General features: G+C 40.8%; 1 protein-coding gene across 3 annotated transcripts in view; it reads right to left on the bottom strand.

The window, feature by feature from the left end:
• Positions 1-24,651, bottom strand: part of nin (ninein (GSK3B interacting protein)) — a 189,578-nt gene that overhangs the window by 25,554 nt on the left and 139,373 nt on the right. For all 3 annotated transcript variants that reach the window (XM_041214930.1, XM_041214931.1, XM_041214932.1), the window contains exons 15-22: positions 24,177-24,298; positions 22,799-23,337; positions 14,944-16,641; positions 11,664-11,789; positions 10,036-10,105; positions 7,156-7,362; positions 2,774-2,887; positions 2,526-2,639 (exon numbers count right to left, since the gene is read on the bottom strand). In XM_041214930.1, the coding sequence (XP_041070864.1) occupies positions 2,526-2,639; positions 2,774-2,887; positions 7,156-7,362; positions 10,036-10,105; positions 11,664-11,789; positions 14,944-16,641; positions 22,799-23,337; positions 24,177-24,298 (2,990 nt within the window). The remainder of the gene's footprint in view (positions 1-2,525; positions 2,640-2,773; positions 2,888-7,155; positions 7,363-10,035; positions 10,106-11,663; positions 11,790-14,943; positions 16,642-22,798; positions 23,338-24,176; positions 24,299-24,651) is intronic.

Genomic DNA, 24,651 nt, shown 5'->3' with positions numbered 1-24,651 from the left:
AATATTGAGTGAATAAAGGGATGACAATAATCATGGGTGATTTTAATCTACATATAAACAGGAAAATTCAGAGTGGCAGTGGTAGCCTGGATGAGGAGTTCACAGAATGTTTTCGAGACAGTTTCTTAGAACAGCACGTTCTGGAAACAGAGAGCAAGTTACATTAGACTTGGTATTGTGTAATGTGACAGGGTTAATTAATGACCCAAGTGAAGACAACATAGGTAGCAGCAACCACAATATGACTGAACTTTATATCCAGTTTGAAAAAGAAAGGTGTGGGTCTAAGACTAGTATTTTAAACTTAAATAAGGACAACAATGTGGGCATGAGAGCTGAGCTAGCTGAAGTGAACAGGATACTTGGCTAGAGGATAGGTCAATAGAGGAGCGGTGGGAGACATTTAAGGGGATATTTCTGAATATTCAGAATAAGTACATTTCTATGATAAAAAAATATTCTAAGGGGAGGAGTCACCATCCTTGGTTAAGAAGTTAAGGAAAGCATCAAACTTAAGGAAAAAGCATACAACTGCTCAAAGATGAGTGGCAGGTCAGATGATTGGTCAGAATATAAAGAATGGCAGAGAATGACTAAAAGGTTAATGAGGAGAAAAATTAATTTTGAGGCAACTAGCTAAAAATGTAAGAACAGATAGTAAGAGCTTCTTCGGGTATTTAAAAGGAAAAGAGTAGGTAAAGTAAGTGTTGGTCCTATAGAGAGCAAGGATGGTGAGTTAATAGTAGATAATAAGGAAATGGCAGATGAAATTAACAAATATTTTGCTTCTGTCTTCATGATAGAGGATACAAGAAACATTCCAGTAATAGCCGTAAATCAAGAGGTGGAAGGGAGAGGGGAACTTGGTGAAATTACAAATCACTAGGGAAGCCTTACTGAGCAAAGTGTTGGAGCTGTGGGCTGATAAGTCTCCAGATCCTGATGGACTTCATCCTAGGGTCTTAAAAGAGGTAGCTAATGAGGTTGTAGACGTGTTGATGCTAATTTTCCAAAAATCGCTAGATTCTGGAAAGGTTCCATCAGACAGGAAAGTAGCAAATATAACCCATCAATTCAAGAAAGGAGGGAGGCAGAAACTATAGGCCAGTTAGCCTGATGTTGGTCATGTGGAAGGTGCTAGAATCGATTATTAAGGAGATTATAGCTGGGCACTTAGAAAGACTCAAGGTAATTGGGAAGAGTCAGTATGGTTTTGTGAAAGGGAAATCATGTTTAACCAATTTATTGGAGTTCTTTGAAGGAGTAAGTCGTGTCGTAGATAAAGGGGAGCCTGAAGATGTACTGTACTTGGATTTCCAGAAGGCATTCGATAAGGTGCCACATCAAAGGTTATTGCGGAAAATACAAGCTCATGGAATGGGGGGTAACACATTAGCATGGATAGAAGATTGGCTAGCTGGGAGAGAACAGACAGTATGCATAAATGGATCATTTTCCTGTCAATGGATTGGCAGGATGTCATAAGCGGAGTCCCGCAGGGGTCTGTGCAGGGGCCTCAACTTTTTACAATTTATATCAATGGCTTAGATGAGGGCAGCGAACACATGGTAGCTAAATTTGCAGATGATACAAAGATAGGTAGGAAAGTATGTTGTGAAGAGGACATAAGGAAGTTGCAAACAGGTATAGATAGGTTGAGTGAGTGGGCAAAAATCTGGCAGATGGAGCACAATATGGGAAAATGCGAAGTTGTTCACTTTGGTAGGAAAAATAAAAAAAGCAGAGAATTACTTAAATGGTTAATGAATGCAGAATTCCGAGGTGCAGCGGGATCTAGGCGTTCTCATGCATGAATCACACAAAGTTAGTACCCAGGTCCAGCAAATAATTCATAAGGCTAATGGAATGCTATCCTTCAATACGAGAAGAATTGAACATAAAAGGAAGGATGTTATACTTCAGTTACACAGGGCATTGGTGAGACCACATCTTGAATACTGTGTGCAGTTTTGGTCTCCTTATTTAACAAAGGATGTTAATGCTAGAGGCGGTTCAGAGGAGGTTTACTAGATTGACACCTGGATTGAGTGGGTTGTCTTATGAGAAAAGGTTAGACAGACTGGGCTTGTTTCCACTGGAGTTTAGAAGAGTGAGGAGTGGCTTGATTGAAGTACATAAGATCCTGAACTGTCTTAACAAGGTGGATGTGGAAATGATGTTTCCTCTTGTGGGTGAGTCCAGAACTAGGGGGCACAGTTTTAACATTAGGGGGCACCCTTTCAGGACACAGCTGAGGAGAAATGTTTTCTCTCAGAGGATTCTGCGACTTTGGAACTCAGTGCCTCAGAAGGAGGTGTGGGGGGGGGGTCATTGAATATCTTTAAGATGGAGGTAGATAGCTTTTTGTTAGGCAAGGGAATCAAAGGTTATCAGGGGTAGATGGGAATTAGTAATACAAAGAAATCAGCCATGATCTTATTGAATAGCAGAGGAGGCTCAACAGGCCGAATGTTCTACTCCTGGTTCCTATTTCACATGTTCGCACATTCATAGGTTCATAATACCTTTTCTTGTGATGTGGTCAGCTGACTAGATAACTTTTGGACTTCCAGCAGTGATGTCTGCAGTTCATGTCTCAAATTTTCCGTCTGCATCTCCATAATGTTCATTTTGGCAATCTGAATGTAAGTATTTATAGAAGTACAGTTACAAATGCATTCTAAATCAACTGTTCCTGAGGGATACGACAGTTAAGTGGCTACGAACTGGTACTCTGAATCTGATTAAAATATTCAACTTCAAATTTTCATACCTTGCCAATGCACTGGTTCACTTCATCACTCAATGTTTCCTTCTCCCTTATCAAGTTTTCATTTGTGCGCTTTAGAGCAGTGACTTCATCCTCCAGTTTGTTATATTTGGACATCTGGAAATGAAAAATATGAACACTGAACTGTTTCTACAAAGTGGACTCATTTCACAATGTAAATCCAGTCATGATTTTTAATCACATGAACATAAATAACTTTGAATGTGTACTATATTTGGATGGTAGCGTTGTGGTTATGTTATTTGACTAGTAACCCAGATATCTGGGCTAATAGCATAGAGACAGGAGTTCAAATTCCACCATGGCAGGTGGGGAACATAAATTCAGTTAATTAAATAAATCTGGAATTAAAAAGTTAATATTGATAAATGTGACCATGAAACGACTGGATTGTAGTAAAACTTATTTGATTCACCAATGTCCTTGAGGGAAGGAAATCTGCTGTCCTTACCCGGTCTAACCTACAGATGACCCCAGTCACACAGCAATGTGGTTGACTCATAACTGCCTTCTGAAATGGTCTAACAGGCCAATTAGGGATATGGACAATAAATGCATGCCTTTCAAATGTTGCCTACATTCCATAAATGCATTAAAAAACTGAGGCCGAAATTTTCCGCTCCCGTTGGCAGCGGGCATGAGCAAACAAATGACGAGAAGGCCAAAAATTGGTCTTACGCTGTCATGAAACCAGTTTTGCAATCGATGCGCTCTGCCCGACAATGGCTGGCCATGTTTCACACTGCTGCACATCGAGAGCCTAATTTCAATACTTTAGCATCTCGTTATAAGCCCTGCTCACTGGAATCATCCCCCCACGCTGGATCATGTACATAAGCGACGTACACCTGGCGAGCTGCACTTCGCTCAGGACTTTGAAGCTTGTTTGCCTACCTTGCTCAGGCAGCACTTGCAGTCATCAATGCTCGGCTTCGCACCACATCAGTTTTAGGAGGGCTCACAGGCAGGTCTCTACCTACCAGTGCAGCCGTAAGGTAGGAGTGGCTTTTCAATGGCTGCAGGGCTAGGGCTTGCTTAGGAAAGGGGGAGGGAGTGACCTCGAGCAAGAGAAGAGACTGCAGGGCAAAGGCTGTACTGGGGAAGAAGGTATCCCAACCTGTGAGTGGGGGCACATGTTGATCTGTGCAAGTGCCCTCAAGATGGTGAGGGCTGAGGAGGCAGTCTCCAAAGGAGATGAGGCCACATGGAGATGTGAGGGTGTGTGTGAGAGACAGTGAATGGTGATGTTCCTTGAGCTGGCAGTGACTGAGTTGCCAGTGAACGTGTGATGGGCTTGAGAGTGTCAGAGTTTAGAGTGATGAGATGGTTGCCTTACCCTGGGAGCACGGATGAGATAATTCATCCTTGTTCTGCACTGGATGGCCACTCTTTTCTGTGCAGTGTTGGTACTGACCACCACTGCCACCCCCTCCCAAGCTGAGGGGGTGAGATTGCTGGACCTCCTGCAGCCAGAGTGGGGGTGGAAGACATGATGGACCTCTGAAAGGCATTCCAACAATGGATCACTGAACTCTTCTTGGCTTTCAGGGCCGTGTCTTCACTGGAGCAGTCCTGGGCTGTAAGTATTGAGAACTGTGCATGCAGCTGCTGTTTAGATACGGCACCCGAAGTGAGGAAATGGTGAGGTAATGGCATGGCGGGCATTTCAGAGGCCACCCGCCAGTGAGACCGAGAGTTTCCAGTGGCTGCATAATTAATGAGGCTTGATGCGGATGATACGGTGCGAAATCCCACCATTGTGGCCAGCGGGTAAAATGTCTTTTTTCACACCCACTACCACACACAATGCAAATCTGTGATGATTCTGACCTGAGCGTTTATGAAACCCATGCATCAATATTTAAAGCAGGTTACAAATCATCAAAAGTATTTCACTTATTTCTGCTGATAATTAAATGCTTGCTTTAATTTCAGAATGCAGACAGGGTTCTTTCCTCAACTGCTGAAAAGAAAGACATGTCGCCGAAGGTTTTCATCTTGCATTGCCATGGAGGAAGCATCAGGGAATTGGGACATTAGTACAGTAGACCATAATCAACTAGCCTGCTCTTGCAAAACCCAAAATTCCATGATTGGGCAGCATTTGCTGAACAATCCTGAATGCGTAAATAGCTACATTGACAACCAATTTAAGATAATCAGTCAAGTTCATAATGTGGCTCATTTACGCTTACTAGAAGTGACTTACATTCGTACACAGGGACCTATTCTCTGCAAACAAAAGGAATATGTTCAAGCCTTGGGACTTTTTTGAATTACGCATGAGCTTGGGGAGCCCATAGTTTCCCATTGCTTATTCCATGACAATGCCTTGGCCAGTGTCGACTTGTCAACCAATCGGTACCCTTTTCTCCTGTAGTATAAATCATTGTGATCATTTGAAATTTGGCATTCTTGCGCTTGTCCTGATGTGTGCAAGATGAAAAACTTCAGCAACATATCTCTCCTTTCAGTAATGTTCGAATTAAAATAATTAAGCAACTTCAAGCCATTAGTACATTTAGCAGCCAATGAAGATAATGGTGTTGGAATTAATGAAGAAAATTAATAAGTCAGCAAGCTAAACAAGACAAAAGGAGGCTAATGAGAAAATAGCAGAGGTCGTAATAACTTTCCAAACATTACTGAAACAGGGATTGCATCAAAAGATTGGAGTTTGGCAGATAAAAGTTAAACCAAGTAAATATGGATCAGTTAGACTCTTGGCAAAAATATGAAAATTGCTAGAGACCACAATCTTTGTGAAGTATTGGTAATCAGAGATGGTCAACACAGATTTGTAAAGGGCAAACAGACAAAGGAATACAATATATCTGAACTTCAAATGTTTTTGACAAATTGGCACACAAGAGATTTGCTGCAAAGTTTAAGGTGAATGGTATTAAGGTGAAAGGAAAGAAAAGAAGACATTAGGGTCTGTATTTTCCCTGCAGAGTTGGGAGATAGAAGTCGGCACTGTTTCCGGGTCTCGAACCCTGGATCAAACAGTCACTGAGTGGAATTTTCATGTTTAATTGGCACGGAGACAGGTTCCCTGCCCAATTCAGGGTGGTGGGTGGGCTCTCAAAGCTGGAAGGCCAACCAGAGGCCTTCCAGCTTGAGAAACAGCAGGCTGAGATGGTAGACAAGTAATAGGGAGGGCACTTCAACATGGTGGTACCCTGGTAGCATCCTTTTTAAAATGTTAATTTAGATTTTTTTTCTAGCAGCCAGGCCACCAGCCTCCTCTGTGTGGTGGGGTCCCTCTACAGGGTAGCATGCAGTCTCGTGTCCTGCTGGAGCGCCAGCCCCTGGTCTGTTGCTAGTTGCCTGCCTTCAGGCACTTAAGCCAGCTTCCCACCAGTGCAGAAAACTGGGGCCGATTGGAAAATTCAAGTCAGCCTCCTTTAATTGGATCTATCAAGGTTCCTAAATGAGCATATTCTGCTATCCATGGGGGTGGGTAGCCCTGCCTGCCCCAATGCCACCTTCACTAAAATGACCATCGCCAGGAAAAGCATCAGGAAATTGGCAGGCTGGCCAGTGCTGGTATTTTCAGGCCCCATATGCATCCATTCCCACCCTGACAGTGTCCAAAAATCCACCCCGAGGAGTATATAGGTTCTGTTGAATAGATGTAGCTAGTGCTGTAACCCAGAGATCTATGCTAGAATTTCTCTTGCTCTCCACGGATTTAAGAGGTTTCAACATGAGCATCAGTAAATTGCTAGGTGCACTAAATGCTTGAGTTTTGGAAAACTGTATTCAAATATTTTGGGACAAACAAATGGAAGTGCAAGAGCGGAAGAGAGCGATCTAGTGGATGCAAATAGAGATTTTAATTCATTAATATACCAGGGATGAGTAGATATAAATATGATGCAAAATTCTCAAAACTAGGCCTACATTCACTGGAGCAGAGAAGGTTAAAGGGGAATATGAAAGAACTATTTGTAACATTGAAAGATTTGAGAGAATAGTATAACAAAAGTTTATTCCCACTGTTCAATAAATTGGTAACAAGGTGGCATAAACAGAATTAGACCTATTTGTACAAAAGGCGGGTTAGTTTTTTCCTTGCTAAATGGTTATTAGAATACAAGCCACAAGTAGCTACTGGAGCTAAGTCCGTAACAGCATTTAAGTAGGAATCAGCTAAACACAAAGAAAAATAATAATGGCTACATAGAAAAAGCAGTGAACTGGAAGTATTGTGCAGATAGTTCTGATTGGGGAGCGATATAATGTGCTGAAGGGCCTATTTCTATTTTGAAATTTACATGTTTCTATGAAACAGAGCCAATGTAATGATCGTAAGAAATAGGAGACAATACTAATATTATCACGGAACAATTTAACCTTACATGGCTGTTTTCAATTTCTTGCATTTTATGAATTTTTTCTTGTTCACGTTCTTTCTGAAAACTCCCAGCCTTTTTCTCTTTCTGGCGAACTAGTTCAACCAACCGCTGCTTCAATTCCAGTACATCAGCTTGATTTTTTGAGTTTTTGTGGCAAAGATCTTCATTCTCTGCATCTAGCTGTTGGTTTTGGGATCTCAGCTCTGTCATCTGATTTATAGCACCATTTGGAACAAAAAGATTTTCAGAATGGTAGGAACCAACAATCACTTTTACAAATGATTACTACATACACAAATCTTCAATAAAGCAAGCAGCAACTGTGCTCCTGCTACATGTGAAACAAAGACAGTGCTTAATTATTTGTAATTAAAATTAACCATTTACAATTAAAAAAGCCTTTAAAATGATCAAGTGGAGTGTGACGATCTTCAGAACAAATTTCAAATTGCAGACAAACATATTGTTTTAAGGATTAGTAACAACAGATTAATAGATTAGTATCTTCTAACACATTCAGTTTAATTCGAAGATTATAAGCACATGGCCTAGATCATGTCTTTGCTGGTTAAACATATGTTGAGACTGAAATTTTTCCCCTGTTGGCTGCAGTGTACCTTATTCAGATTGCCGATATCAAAAAAACCTGAATATTTATTAAAATATATTTATTACAGTGGCCAATTCATTTGTAGTTGGTAGTTTTCCTACATTACAACAGTGGCTAAGTTTTAAAAAAGACTTCATTGGCTTAAAGCGCTTTGGCAGGTCCTGAGCTTGTGAAGGGCGCTACATAAATGCAAGTTTTCTTTCTTTCTTTAGTGGAAGGAAGGCCAACCAGTTTGACTTACCTATACTTTATGGGTGACAAGTTATTTGAAACAAATTTACAAACAGTGACGCATGAACAAAGCCAGTGGGAACACAGGAATAGGAATAGGAATAGGCCATTCAACCCAAGTCTGGGTCCACCATTAGATAATTGCTGACCGTTAATTTAACTTCATCTATTTGCTTTGGCTTAATATCCTTGCCTAACTAAAATCTATCAATCTCAGATTTTAAATTTTCAACTGACCTAGCCTCAACAGATTTTCAGGGGAGAGTTTTCCAGATTTCCACTACCCTGTGTGAAGAAGTGCTTCCTGAGATCACTCCTAAATGGCCTAGCTCTAATATTAAGGCTGTGCTTTCGTGTTCTGGACTCTCATATCAGAAGAAGTAGTTTCTAGTTATTTGATCAAATCCTTTATTCGTCTTAAACACCTCAATTAGTTCACCCCTTAAGCTTATAAATTCAAGGAAATAGAAACCTTGGTGTTGTGAACCCTCCCAGAATGGCCGGAGTGTGTGGCTCTGGCAGTTTGTGCTGTAAGTATGGGCGCGAGATTAAAAAAGTTAAATATCAAAATTTCAAGCACAGCTCAGTTTGAGTAAATCTGTTGGAGGGCCAAATTTGATGCACTATTAACTCAGTCGGTGCAGTGTAAGTGTTGTTTTATTTGTTTTCTTCTCGTCGTGAGACGTTCAACCCAACTCACATTGGAAGCCTGCATTAAAAATGTAATAAAACCTTAAACATTTGTTGCAGGGGAAAGGAGAAACCAAAAAGAGAAATAACTGTCAAAAACTGAATCTGGGAGGCTGCCAAGGGAAGTGGGGTGAGATGGTAGGGTGCGTGAGAAATTGGGCCAATGAAGAAATTCACCTGCTTGCACCATACTGTCGGCTTTCCGTGGTGTCATTTCCACCAACATCTCCTGGAATATGTCCAGCCCAAGTTGGCAACCCTCAGAAGCCTAGTCTATAAAACGTGTCCTCATAATTTAACCATTTTAGCCCTGGTATCAGCCTGTTGAATCTGTGCTGCACCCACTCCCTGGTCAATATATCCTTCTCAAGATACAGTGCCCAGAACGGAATGCAATACTCCACACCGTGTCCAACCAGAGTTCTGTTTTGCTGTAACATAACTTTTCCTCTTTGTATTACAATCCCCCTGAGGTAAAATCCAACATTCCAACAATAAGCCTTTTTACAGTAGTGATGATGCCCTAAGAAGTATAAAAGGCTGATAGTATTTGTTCCTACACCAGTTTCACTTTGCCAGTTTAAACCAGATAAATCATTGACACAAGGAGAGAAAATTATTTTCAACTGCATAATGTGCAGGACTGACCATCAAGGGCTCGTGTTCATCACACTTAATAGTCTGGATTATATCCAGAAATGTGAAAAAAAGAGAAAACCAGCACATCATGGCCAAGCAATTTGACTTGCGCCCAAAATAGGAGCAAGTGGGCAGATCAGCTGCTCCATGTATCCAACTAAATCCAGGGCCAAATTCAGCTACAGGCCTTAACTGTATGTGGGGGGCAGGGGTGTGGGACAGCTATGAGAGCCAAATGGACATCACATTGTAGCTCAGATGTCAGGGAAGCTGGGAAGTTGCATGGCTCCTCCATTAAGTCAGTTGACAGGAGGATCTGTGGGATGGGGTGTTTTGGGATGGCGATAGCCGAGAAAGGGCTGCTTTAAGTGTGTGGCAGACAAAAAGAAAACTCAGGAAATTTTCAGTTTTCATTTTGTGGGCTCAGGAGAAGTAGTGATGCTCTTTCTGGGCCTACAAAAATAATAATTAAAAATTTCTGGGCTTTATTTTTGAAAGACCTTTAGCATTCCCTTGATGGATTGTTAGTAAGACAACCAAATCCCCGATAATAACTACGTGTAGCATGCCAGTGCAAACTTTACCCATTTGCATGTGAATTTCCCAAGCAGTACTCCATGACAGCTGTGGTACCCAGAATTATAAATTTAATACAAAACAATTAACGGAGAACTTGGCACAAATTTATATCTTTGGAAGGAATAAAAACATACCTGTTTGTTCAGAACTTCTATAATTTTCTGAGCAGTCATTTTGTCACCCTTCAAAATCTCCACTTGCTGCCTGCAAAGATTCAGAGCTCTGCCATTTAATATTCTTAAATCATAGGCTCACTAACTCAATTGACAGGCAGTTAAAATAAAAAGTGTTTAATGCTGCTATCCATATTATCAACAAAGCCTGCTGCTTTATTATTAATTTCCTGTTTGCGCTCCATGTCAAAAACATGGACTATAGCTCCCAAACAATTGGGCAGCAGCGGGCAAGCAACTTCAGCCAAAAGTGCCAAATATGCGATGCTGCCTGACTGGCATTTCGGGTGGAACATGATATAAGTATGAGGTCTTATGATCTTATATGATTACGTCAGACTATTGTTTGACTAATTTTGGGACAGTTTCCCACCCTGGGATCCAAAGCCACTTGTTGGTGAGGAGGACTTTGCATGATCGACCGAGTTGAGATTGCCAATTTCTTATCCTGATCCAATGCCTGTGTGTTGTACTATCTTGTTGATGTTGCTTACAATTAATTCAAGACACCAGGCCTGTTGTTCAGAACAGTGTTGCAGTGGGGTAGGACTTCTGCTTGCTGCCCCAAATTTGCCCCAGCTGTTAAGTACTTCCATTGGAGATTATTTACAATGCATAGTGGGCTCACTCTGAGAAGGAACCTGTCAGTATGAAGAGGACAATTGCGCAAAGGGCTTCAATAACCCCTGAAGATGGCTGGAAGGCTCCCATTGAAGGCCTTCAGCAGGTTAAATGTTGGGCTCAAATTGGAAGAAGAGGCTGTTACATTGGAGGACCTCAAAGCCTTTAATAGTGCTTCCTTACATGCAACTTGTACACAGCAGCTCCAGGAAGTAGCGGTTTTGGGTGGGATTACTGAGGAGAATACAGTATCCAATTCTCAGAATGCAGCAATGACTTTAGAATCCACAGCAGGTCACTGTTTGAAGTAGAAACCATGGTTGGGATTTCATGGGGAGGCAGTGGCCCTGCCCACCAGCTGGAAAATCAGAGGCTAGCCTGACTCTGCACGCCCTGGAAGCCATGACTGAATTTTATGTGGCTCATGAAGTCATGATTCCGGCTCCTCTAAAAACAGGATGTCCTGCTTCCAAGAGCTGCTGGCCAATCATAGCACTGGTTCATAACACTCCATTACTGTTGACATTAGGTAGAGAGCCAACAATAATGCCTTGGCTTATTTTGACATGCTGTTGGTATTTGTTATCTGAGGTTACATATATCTATATAGCAATCATCAAGTGCAAGATGTACATACATCATATGGCTCATTTACATATGGATTAAATGTAACAAGTGTCAACTATTTCTTTCTAAAACAAGTAGCAGCCAGAAAATTCAACAATTAGAATTAAAGTGAAAACTGCAAAACATCAAATTTTGAAAACAAATTCTTGAACAGCTAGGTAAGTGCTAGTTAATAATTTTATCTTTAAATAACTCTAATTTTACTAAAACAGCCAACCTGAATGGTTAAAACATCACAAACAAGGTAATTTAGGATATCATATAATATATTGAGTTTTGTGGGCATGATTTTAACCAACTTAGATTAATGGAGATCTCCAGGAGCTTTTACAGCAACTTACTTTAAGTTCTGTTGCGCTTCATTCAATTCTATGATTTTCTCATGATAAACTTCTTCTTCCTCCCTCAGTGTGGCTTTTTGATCTTTTAAGACGTCGTTTGCATCAATGAGTTCTTCAGATTCACCACTGCAGAATAAACAGAAAAAGCTGCAATACTTTGAGCTCAAGTCTGCCTAATTAAGAAAAAGGAAGAAGAAATAAAGATAAAAAGAAAAGGAAAGTGAAAAAAAGAAAATTATGCTTTGCAAATCACTGATTCAGCCCCATGGAGTATTGTATCCAATTCTGGGCACCATATTTTAGGAAGGGTTCAAAGGCCTTGGGGAGGATGCAGAGGACATTTATCAGGGATGATGGACTTCAGTTTAGTGGGAAGGCTAGAGAAGTTAGTTTGTTATCCTTACAACAGAGGAGATTAAGGCAAGATTCAATAGCGATATTCAAAATTATGAAGAATTTTGATAGCTTCTGACTGGAGGGTTGATAACCAGAGGACACAGTAATAAGACAATTGACACAAGACCCAGAGAGTAGATGAGGAGAAATTTCTTTTACACAGCAAGTTGTTACAATCTGAAATGCACTGCTTGCAAGAACAGAGGAAGTAAATTCAATGTTAACTTACAATGGGGAATTTGATATATACTTGAAAACAAAAAAAGAATGCAGAGCTAGGGGAAATAACAGGGGAGTGCAACTAATTAAAAAGCTCTTTCAAAAAGCTAGCAAAGACACGATAGATCAAATGGTCTCCTTCTGTGCTGTATGATTGTGAAAAAGAATTGCTTACATCCAAAAGACAACTCCTCCAACAGTGTAGCACTGTCTCACCATAGTACTGCACTGATGTGTCAGCCTAGACTATGGGCTCAATTCTTTTGATTGGGGCTTGAATTTATAATCTTCTGACAGAGTGGAGACTGCTACGACTGAGCCAAGGCTAAGAGATATGGACACAAAACTTCCTGTCTTGCTAACTGAAAACTAATAACAATTATTTCTGTAAGGTCTGTTTTAGATTGCACGTAACAACTTATATTGGGCGATATTTAATGGAGGTGACTGGTGTCTCACCCACTGGCTGGATAGCCGACCAGTGCCCTGCATCGCCTCTTTTAGGGAAGGCCCGCTGATTGAAGTGCCACTTAACTGAATAGCGACTGGCCTTCCCTGGAATCAAGGACCCAGGAGGTGGAAGTCCTACCTGCTGAAAGCTGCCAGCCAATCAGAAGCTGGCATCTCTATTGAATGCTAGCGCCACCAGGGAGGCGGTGACTGCTGTCAGTATGACACCCACCTGAGGTGCAGTATCCTTGTTGGAAGTCAGATCATAGGTGAGAGATGGGAGGGGAGTTGGGGGGGAGCTGCTGGGTGGGGGTTGGCAGCAAGGATACAGGGGGTGTTTCTCATCAGGGATCCCTCCTTCTTCCCCATATTTGGTCCCTCAATCAGGCACTGAGCCCCTTTAAACAAGGGACCCCCTGGGAGCCCAAAAGCAAACCTACACAAGTTTGCTTGTTGTGCTCCCCACATGGGAAGGCCCCTGCTCACCATTGGGTTAATACCAGCATTGGCAGGATGAGGCCTTTATGTGGGTACTAATTGCCCACTTAAGGGCTTCAGCTGGTAGAGGAGCAGGAAGGCAATTCATGGGCGTTCCTGCCTCCAAACGCCACAGGGGAGGGCATTAAATTCATCTCATTATTTCCATGGACCAGTGTGGATGCATACATATCGACACAAACACAAAGTAATGGAAATGTTGATGTTAAGACATTGGTATTTTTTAAAAAATGTTTTGTCATTTAGCTGTGTAACTATTATTAAAGTGCAATCATGACTTTATCTTTATTCTGGTATAAGGTGTGAACATGCAAATGAGCGAATGGATAAGAAGGACATTGTGCGAGACGGGCATACATGCAGTGGTCCATTTCACCCGATGGTGCAACAAACTAACACATCAACATTCACCATTCTGTCATGCTTTATGAATAACACACAAGGTGGTGCATTTTATATACCACAGTATACCACTAACATCTTTAAAAATAAAGGAAAACTATTTCCCATTCTGAAATATGCTTTGAATGAACATTTGATGTAATCCACCATTTTGTTTCTGTATTTGCAGTTTTTGACAATATCTGCTATCTTGGTTAAGATAATTTGGATTCACCCATTAACGGATTCATCATTAAACATATGCCCTCTTCCCACTACTGCTGAATTTAATTCAGAAGAATAAATTTGCATAATCCAACTCTTTATAGTACATTTGGATAGTAATATATGCTATAGATTATGACAAGAATATTTGCTCTTATGATGCTTACAAACCCCATCAACAAAAGTAACAGAGTGGTAATAGTAAACTTAGGGCTAAATGCTCATTAATTTAAGTAAAGCTAGAAACAAAATCCAATTTTAAACAAACTTAATTAAATGAAATAAATAGCTAATTATTAAGAAGCAAAATGCAATAATTCTCAATGCCAATTTTTCATGCAATTCTGTTTTTTATGAATTCAATTTGATTGATGCATAACTGTTTTAGTAACTATAAATATAATGGCTTCTTTTGCTCATTTGCAAACATTTTCCCTTGAAATATTTGTAGAATGCAATGAAGATAGATAGAGAAAATTGTACTGTCTCCCTCCCCCATTCAATCATCAACTGAAGTTCAGTTTACAAGATCCAATAAAGACCTTTCAACTTTAAAACGACATTGAACATAATAGTCATAGCAGCAAAGTTTAAAGCATAAAAACCAAACTTCAGAAACAATTGCAAGAAACATCATGAAATTGCATCTTAACAGGGACTAAACATCCATATTCTTGACAATGTGCCAATTTCATTTAAAGTAATCATCTGTTGAACAATGATACACTTAGAATTTTGTGATTCAAAGCACAATTAACTTTCACAATGGTCTCCACAGCAATCTTTAGGAACAATATTTCCAAGGAAGGACAAGACATGCCTTTAAGGAGGACAAGAATTCCACCCGTTCATAATCAAGGGATGGAAAATCCAGCCTTTAAATTCTAGCAAATACTATGAACAAAATGTATTTTAGTTTAACTAAAAATGCACCACCTTAAACCACTATGGTTTGCAGCTTACCACATTTCAAAAGAAGTCAGCTGTCCACGTGTTTGGTAAAAAAAGCATTGGAAATGAAAGTATGTTAATTTTTCATTTTACCCAAAAGGCCTTTATCACAAAGGACTGGGAATTTACTGAAGTTACATAAAACTGCCCAAACCATTACCTGTTCATTCTGGCTTGCTGCTGATTTAATTGCTCTTGCAATCTGCCGACAACAACTTTTAACTCAGCATTCTCTCTTTCAGTTTGTGCACTTCTCTTATGAAGTTCTGAGATTAACACAACCTTCTCTTCCAATTGTTTGGTCCTTTCTTGCAGACTCATGTTCTGAGCCCTTACATTTACTATTTCTTTCTCAGAGACTTCATGTGCAGTCTCTAAGCCTGAAAGAAACTTTACTTTGTCTTGTAACTGTTCAACTTTTTCTTGAAGTTGTACCCTCTCCTGTATCATCTCTATTTTTTCATTTTTAAACAGCTCAATAGTTTTTTGTAAATTTGAGAGCTCCAGAGATTTTTCCTGTAATTCCTTTGTGCAACCTTTCAAGCCTACATTCTGTAATTTTACTTCTGCAAGCTGCTTCTGAGACTCTTCACGCACCTTTGTGAGAACTTCTACTTTCTCCTGCAACTGTTCAACTTTTTCCTGGCATTCTAGCTTCTTCATTTTAACTTCTGCCATTTCATTTTTCAACAACTCTAATGTTCTCTGTAAGTTTGAGGCATCCAGTGTTTTTTCCTCTAAGTCCTTCATCCTCACTTTCAGGTTTACATTTTCTGATCTTATTTCTTTCTCAGACAGTTTGGACACCTTCTCCAAGTTTGTAAGGGATATCACTTTATCTTGCAGTTGTTCAACCTTTGCCTGAAGTTCAAAATTCACCTTCATTATTTCTGTCTTTTCTCTTTTAAGTAGTTCATTGGCTTTCTGTAGGTTTGGCGCTTTTCCTTTCAATTCCTTAGAATTTTCTTCTAACCCCAATGCTCTCATCTCCACATTATCTTTTCTCAATTCCTCATGTACTACTTTCGATTCTGCAAGTAGCAATGTTTCTTCTTCCAGTTGTAGCATTTTCTCCTGCGGCTGGGCGATCTTATTTTTCATTTCTTTATTTCTCCCCATCGATTCGTTGTTGGACTTTTGCTTTTCATCAAGAGCCACCATGTTCTCTTCCATATTTTTGATTTTCTCTCGCAGTCTGGAGATTTCCGAACATTGTTCTGCCTTTTCTTTTTCAAATTCTTCATGTGCTGCCTGGAGTTGAACAGAAACCCTGGTGTTTTTTTCTTCCAATTTAAGCTTTTCCAATTTCAGTCTATTTTTTTCCCTTTCAGATTCTGTTTTTATCTTTTCAATCAACACTCTGGTCTGCTCCTGCTTGTCCTCGGCCTCAGCCAATTGTTCTTCTTTCTTCTGTAATTGTATCTTCAGCTCCTTCCTCAAGTTGATAAGCTCATCTGTCAAAGTACCCTCTTTCTTCGAGGTAGCAGCTTTTAAATCCTCCAGTTCCTTCTGAAGCTGCTGATGTTCAGAAGCTAATTTATTTATTTCATCTTTGCAAGATTTCTCTAAACTGTCTCTCTCTTCAGTGAGTATCTGAGAAAGCAGTGTTTTCTCTTTTAACATTTCCTTAAGCTTTTCCTTTTCATCTTCGTTCTCCTGTAAAAGCTCCTCTTTTTCAAATTCCCACTGCCCTTTCTCCTCAAGAAGTTGTTTTTCAAGTTGTAGAAGTTCTTGTTGATATTTTTCCTCAAGTTCAGATGTTTCTTCTTTGAATTTAATTATGAGTATTTGATATTCTTTACCAAACTGGGCTTCCATCTCCAAAATCTTCTGGTTAAATTCATTTTCCACGTTTTTCCTGTAATAAATAATTAGAATTATTACAAATCAATCTCAGCTGAGGCAGTAGCAATGGCTTCAGTGTAATAGAGAGAAAAATTGCTCTGAGTCAATTTCTGATTACTGTCCACTGGTGCCTACTGAACTGTGCTTGTGAAGATAATGAGTGAGGACATCTTTAGATTCACCTCTGGTGACCCCAGTGTTAAATAGTAAAGCAGGGTCACATGAATAATAGGTATCAGAGGAAAATGGGTGTCCACAGGACTGTAACACATCAAGGATTCAATGGCACGGGCAAAATCAATAGCTCTCAAAAATGGGCGAGAGGATCATGACCTGCACCCATTGTTTGATGCAGCCAGTATGCCTGCTTATTTAAATGAATGCTGCATGCAGTCAGTGCTAAATGTCCTGATGTGTGGGTGCATGCCTCAGCATGGTGCCCAAGTTTGTGTGAAGCTAGCGCCACTTGCAACTACCCTGCACTGTTTAAAGCCAGCCTGCACCTCTTGAAGGGGAATCGTATTCTGGCAGGGGGAGAAGCTGGAACTATTCATGGAAGAGAATCTATTAATAAACTTGCAGAATGTGCAAAAAATTAACAAATGAAGTTCAACAGAGAGAAATGTGGGTTGTACGATTTGATGGGAAGAATAGAGAGGTCACTTATTACTTGGAATGTGTAAGTCTAGGTTGGGTAGAGGAATTAAGAGACCTCTGAGTACAAGTACACCAATGAATAAAAGTTGCACCACATATTAGCAAGGCCATTAAAAAAAAACAAAGCAAGCACTCAGCTTTATTTCTAGAAGGATAGAATTGACAAGTAGGGAAGCTGAACTTTAGTAGAGACCAAACTTAAAAACACTGCACGCATATAGAGGCACTGGAGAGGTTGCAGAGAAGATTTACTAGGATGATACCAAAAATGCATGAGTGTACATTATCAGGAAAACTGGATCTCTTTACTCTTGTGAAAAGAAGGTTGAGGGGTGGCCTAAACGAGTATTTAAAATTGTGAAAGGTTTTGATAGAATAGATACAGATACAGAGAAAATGTTCCCACTTGTGGGGAAGTGCATAAACTGGAGGCCATCAATATAGGATAGTCATTAAAAAGTCCAATAGGGAATTCAGAAGAAACTTCTTTACCCAAAGACTGGCGACAATGCAGAACCCTTCACCATAGGGACTGGTTGGAGTGCACTGTATAGATGCATTTAAGGGGAAGCTGGACAGGTATGTGAGAGAAGGGAATATATGGTTACAATGATAGGTTTAGATGAGAAAAGGTGGGAGGCGGTTTGAGTGGGGCATAACCATAGTCATGGACAGGTTGGACTGAATGGCCTGTTTCAGTGGTGTAACCATATGTAAGAATGAATTATTGCACAGTGAGACAGCGTGCTCCAAGGTTCTCTGACGCTACACTGAAGGCCTTAGAGCAGGAAGCGGAGAGGAGGAGAGATGTGATCTATGCACAGGGGTCAAGGGGGCCTTCAGACAAACTTTGCTAAGATAGTGGGAGCAGACAGCCATGGCGGTCAATGCCAGGAATCAATCTCCCAGGACCTAGATGCAATGGTACAAAACACTTATTGACCGTGCAATGGTCAGTATGGTCAAATGCGATATCACAACAATTGCACTATAGGCTTCAAATGCTGCTCAATGCACCTACCAACACAATCTATGAATCATCATACCTAACACTGACAACCTCACCCTTATGGAGGTCTGAGACCAATGTCTCACTTTCCATTGCAGCAGAAGCAGAAGTCTCCCAATGTCTGAATGCTGTAATGCAAGGTCAGCCTTCTGCCGTCATGGCTGCAAACGCCAGTGGTCAAAGGACTTGCGGGCCCTCACAGCAGTCTAGCAATCTGTATTCAAACAGGTTACTAGGACTGCTGAGGCATCATCCTAGGGAAGCGGTGTGAACTTGTTCTCTCTCAAGATAGCACTCATCCTCCCACCCCCACCACTCAGCTAATGCCCTCAAGTTGGCTGTAAGCTGGTCAGTCCAGACTGCTGCCATCGTTGCTGAGATGGTGCAGCTCAAAGTCTAGAGCCAGAGCTGCTCAAAGTCACCCTCTAAGACTATTTGCAGTCTCCTTCACTGAAAGTCAGCAGTTTTCCACCAGCCATATTGTAGCCACTGAAGCACTAGGCCAGGCAAATACAACCGCAAGGCAGGTACCAAGGGAATGCACAAAGGTGATTAGTTGATGTTTGTATGCAATATACCATGAGTGGTGAGAATGTGGAATTTGCTACCACAGGAGTGGTTGAAGTGAATTGCATAGATGCATTTAAGGGGAAGCTGGCCAAGCAAATGAGGGAGAAGGGAATAGAGGGTGACAATGATAAGATTTAGATGAGGAAAGATGGGAAAAGGTTTGACCATGCATGCACTAGTTGGGCTGAATGGCTGATTCTGTGCCATATATCCTACATGAAATTTACAAATTTTTATTTAGAATGTTTATTTCATGTTGGCTTTTATTTTCACAATTGTGGCCAGGAGGACACTGTGATGATCACTGACAGTGGGAAGGTAAGATGTGGGACAGTTAGTGAATGGGGAATTGGGGTGGCAGTTACTGGAATTTAAATCTATGGGGAGAATTTTCTCCCTGTTGGGCGGGCCGGTTGGGAGCGGGCGCGGAGCTGATTGCCGCCCACGATTGGCTGCGCGCCACCATTTCACATGGGCGGGCCAATTAAGGACGCCCAGCGCTACCTGTGCAGGTGACAGGAGGAGGGAGAGTCAGGGCCTGCGCTCTTTCGTGTGCAAACCCATACACGCGAAAGAGCACAGAAATCTCCCTGAGGCATGGAGCTGCCTCAGGAAGAATAATGTCATATTGAGAATTTATTTTTTTAATAATAAAGAAAGTAAAAAAATCATTTACACATGTCCCCTCATGTGACAGCATCACATGAGCTGGGACATGTTTATCAAATGTTTTAAAAATAGTTATTAATTAAATAAACCCTTCATGAAACCTCATTCTGCCCGTGGATGAGGTTTCATGAAAAATGCAAAGGCCGCCTGTGCTCTTCCCCTGCCCACCAACCTTGAGGTTGGACGGGCAGCCCTGTAAAATTGCTTAATTAGTTTATTAATGGCCTTAACAGGCCTTTGACAGTTCAGCGGGCATGCAGCTGCCTCTGGAGCATGCCCACCGAACGAAAGATTGGAGTGACACGCGATGACATTGGGATGCACGCCCGACGTCACCACGTGTCATTTTATATGTTGGTGTGCGGGGCTGAACAGAAAGTTCTGGCCATGAATCATTCTCAGACAGCTTGGCCAGTAATGGGCTCTCTAGTGTGCCTCCTCTCCCTCCTCCTGATTTTCTGCTGGCCATGGGTATAGCTGATGTCATGGATTGTGCCCTTATGGTGGAGATGGTGTACTGCATGTAATAGACCACCATGAACCTAGACACCAGATCTGTCCACTTCTGCACAATTCCTCCAGAGAGGGCCAGTCAGTGGAAGCATTGTTTCATCATACCAATGGTCTACTCAATCACATTGTGTGGCAGCCTGGGTTTCATTAAATGCATGCTGCCCACGTTTGCAAGAGTTGCAGCACCCAAGTCATATGTCATGTGATCAGAGGAGAGCTGATGTGACCAGTAACCACATTTTGGTTTCTCGTAGTGGCTGAAATTCAGACAGCGAACTGTCACAGAATGAAGGTATCGTGACTGCTGCGAGGGTATTGGGCATGATTAACTGAGTATGGGTCACACATTGGAGGGAGCAGAATTCTTTTTGGTTGTGGTACATCTCAGAGTTAAAATGTGGCACCCACAAAATGATGTGTGTGCAATCAATAGCACCCTGCACCATGTAGAAACAGTAATTATTGCAAAGTTGCATGCTCAATCTGCTTGCATCTCTCTGGAAAAAGAGAATGAAATGTATTCAGCTCTCTTTGAATACAGAACATCAGTGGATGGCAAACAGTGATTTTGCAAATAACACATGTTCTACTCTAGAATGAATCTGACACACAAAAGTTCAAGGCCATGGTCACCTTTGTAGCCACTGGCAATGTGATCCTTTCCTTGTTCTGAGCCTGCATGGCTACTATTGGTGACAAATTTCAGTGATGATGTCCTTACTGAAGCACAGATGTCTGACGCACTATTCCTCACTGAGCTTCAGGTAGGTGAATAGTTCTCTGAGTATCACAGGTGGATATAGCCTCCTGTTTAGAACCCTTCTTTCCCCCAGCCTGCTCCCCACCCTCCAACTCTCCCATTAGCTTGTCCTGCTCCCGGTGAGTCTGTTTATTCTCCCAGTCATGCTGCATTCCATGGGCAACGCCTATTGTGGTGCATCCATATCTGGACCAACTGGTTTGTGTGGCATCCTCGAAGTCAACAAAAATTCCTTCAGCACCTGCCACACCACTCCTTATAGACTTGAGCAATTTTATGGAACTGTAGAAAGCACCAAACACTTCTATAATAGCCAGTAGAAATCAATGAGCAACTAATCTACAAGTAGTTTATGATCCCTCTAAATATTGCTGGTGGGGTTGGGAAGGCAGGGTAAGGGTGGGGGTTCCTTCCCTATGTTGAACAAGTCTTCTGCTGTGCATGTTTAAAAGATGGCGTTGGCTGGAGCATAAAGTTCCAAATGGCAGCACTGGTGTCAAATCAGTGTTACACACTGATTAATGTCACAATCTGTCTATTCTGCATTTTTCTGGTGATTGCACTTTGTGTGCATGATAGTGCCCTGACCAAACGATATCCAGTGCAGTTGTAGTGTGTAAGCACATCATGGATGTGATTATAGAGTCAAAATGCCAGAAGAAGAGTGCTAAGGAGCTGAATTCTACAGTCAATGACTTTAAGGGAAGAAACTTGTCAGGGAAAAGAGAAAAGTTTTGTAAAAAAAATTATAAATATTGCTATTGATAGCATATTGTGGGAAAATGCTTAACAGAAAATGTTGATTTATCTGTGCACAAATGCACATATTTTGAAGTTTAAACTCAAAACAAAATCAATTTGAATGAGAAAACTCAATATGTTTATATAAATGGAAAATATTTGATAGTTTTCTGAAAAAAATAGAAAGGAGGCAAATAGAATCAGATCATGAAGCAAAGAGCAACTGAACTTCCTTGACAAAGGGTAGTCATTCGATCTACAATATTGTGTTCCAAATATTTTAATTACTTTTATCAGTGTGATTTTAGGAAATAAAATGGGATGAAATTAATTCTCAATCTTCTGTTATAAATATAAAACATCATCTTCAATGAACTCAAAACTGAGCAATGCCGTGACTAGCAAATTCAGAAAGTTCTCAAAATTAATTGTCCATTAAACCAGATAAAGGTAACAAAACTGCAAGAATTCAGTTAGGTCAGAAGTTGTCAAAAATCTGGGGGAGGATTTTCCCCTCGTCGGGCTGGGACAGCAGGCGGGCCCAGGAGCAGCAGCGAAACAGTCTGCCACCTGCGATCGGGCCCTGACCACGTTTTAGTGGCCAGCTAGCGTGAAATGTGCGATGAGAACTTCAGCACTGCTGGGGTGGGGCAGGAGGAGCGCGAGCCCTGAAGTTTGTGAATGCGCACAGGTATGCTCGTTGAAAGCTTCCTGAAGGTACAGAGCTGCCTCAGGGAGCTGAAGATTTTTAAAATGAAAAGTAAAGATTTCAAAATTAACTCTGTGACATGAACGTGGAAAAAAAGTTGAAAATTTAATTAATTAATTTTTTTATTCACTGATGGAAACCCCATCCCGCCTGTGGATGAGGTTTTGCAACGAATGCAAAGGCCGCCTGGCCGATTCACCCGCCGCCAACCGTAACGGCAGCGAAGAATTCAAATTAATTAATTGATGGGCTTAATAGCCCTCTTACTTGTCGGCAGGCAGACTGCTGACTCTTGTGTGCACCTGCTAACCGAAATATCGTGCGAGTGCGTGATGAGGTCGGGATGCTTGCTCGATATCATCGCACACTATTTCACACTCATGCGTGTTGGGTGCGCGCCGAGCTGAAAATCCTGCCCCTAAGTTTATCTCAGTCCACCACTTGGAATCCTGTTTACGATCCTGGAATAGCCTTTAATATTTGAGTTACCCTTCTACTTTAAATCAAGAATTTTTCATTACATTCTTCACTCTAATTCTTACCTTTCCTGTAGGAGTTCATTTTGTTTCTCATGCAAGAGATTCCTTTGCAACTCTTCTTTCTCCTGTTCAAGGTTTTCTGTGACTTCAGAAATTTGTGTGTGGTAAATCTGCTCCAGCTCCATTTTTTCCCTTATGAATGTTTCCTTCAGTTCTTTTTTTTGAACTTCCAGCTGCACTTCAGTGGCATTCAGCCTTTCTAATAATTCTTCTTTCTCCTTGTGGAGACATTGGCTTACTTCTTTCATTTTGCTCTGGAGTGTTTCTTCATGTTCCTGTTTCAACTGTGTCTCTAGCTTTGCTTTATCTACATTAAACCCATTCTGCAGTTCAATTTTTTCCTCTTTGTGTTTACATTCTGTTGTACTTTGTAATATTTTGAGGTTCTTGATCTCCTCTTGGAGTTCTGAAATATGGCTTCTGAGTTCATTAATCTCTTCATTCATTTTCACAATCTCATTGTTGTGCTCTTGGTTAAAATTTTCTTTCTCCATTTCATATCTAACTTTTGTTTCTTCTATCTGCTCCTCGTAATAATTTACCTAAAATAGTTTATTAGGAAAAATACTGTCATATACCAAGCTAGCAATTTTGACACAGATGTTACGCATGCACGCGCACACACACAACACCCCACACCCCCAACCAACCATAAGAATCAGAGATGATAGCATACTAGTACTATATAGTTAGTTGTACTATATAATTACCATTTAAACAGCACTCAAGAACTTCAACAACATTCAGGATAAAGCAACCCGCTTGGTCTGCACCCCATCCACCGCCAGCACACAATGCAGCAGTGTGTGCTATCCACAAGGTGCACTGTAGCAATTTGCCAAGGCGCCTTCCAAATGCCCGACCTCCACTATCTAGAAGGGCAGCAGATGCATGGGAACACCACTGCCTGCTAGTTATCCCTCCAAAAACCATCCTTATTTGGAAATAAATCATAAATGTTAAGCCAAAATCCTGGAAATCCCCCCTGAATAGCATGGTGGGTGCACCTACACTGCATGGACTGTAGCTGTTCAAGGTGGTAGCTCATCACCATCTTTTCAAGGGCAACTATGAATTGGCAAATGGTGGCCTTGCTAGCAGTGCTCACATCCCATGGATGAATAATAAAATCAAAGAAAGTTAAGGTGCTCAAGTATAAAATCTTGTAGGTGCACCTAGTGATTGGAGAGATTTTATTTTGATCAGCAATCTGCTACACTTTTGTAAAAAATTTCTCACCAAAACGGAATTGTTTAAGTAGTATCTAAACATGTAGCACTACATTGCAATTTGCCTAGGGACACTAAAATGAGATTTTTAGTTTAGTCGAAAATTTTATGCCAACCTTCAACCAATAACCAAATATCTTGTTTTTACTTGCCTTAGCTTCAAGCTCAATTTTCAAACTATCAACTGCCTGATGGTGTTGCTCTTTAATTTGTTCTATGGCCATTTCTGCTTCCAAACTCATGTTTAATGGATTACATTCTTCAGAACCAAAACCTGAAAAAGATACAGCATTATGGCAAAAATGAATCAGAATTTGGCAATGTAAAATTATCTGGGATTATTTTTTTCAATACTTCTGCCCTTAGAAGGCAAAAGAAAATGAGTTTAATATAATACATAGCCACTCATCTGTACGGAAACCAAGAATATATAAGTGAAAACAGAATATATTTGATTCAGCAACAACATGCCTCATGCCAGGATGAAGAAAAGAAAAATTTTTAAATGAACTGTAAATATTTGTCTTTCTCTTTAAATATTGTTGAAATGTCATAAAGTATAGATGAAGATTTAGGCCATAATAAGGTGTCCTGAGGCCAAAAATCTTCTAATGCGCAGCCAAATAT

Source organism: Carcharodon carcharias, chromosome 20 (assembly GCF_017639515.1).
Source record: "Carcharodon carcharias isolate sCarCar2 chromosome 20, sCarCar2.pri, whole genome shotgun sequence".
Taxonomy (NCBI): domain Eukaryota; kingdom Metazoa; phylum Chordata; class Chondrichthyes; order Lamniformes; family Lamnidae; genus Carcharodon; species Carcharodon carcharias.
This window is presented reverse-complemented; position numbering and strand designations above follow the sequence as displayed.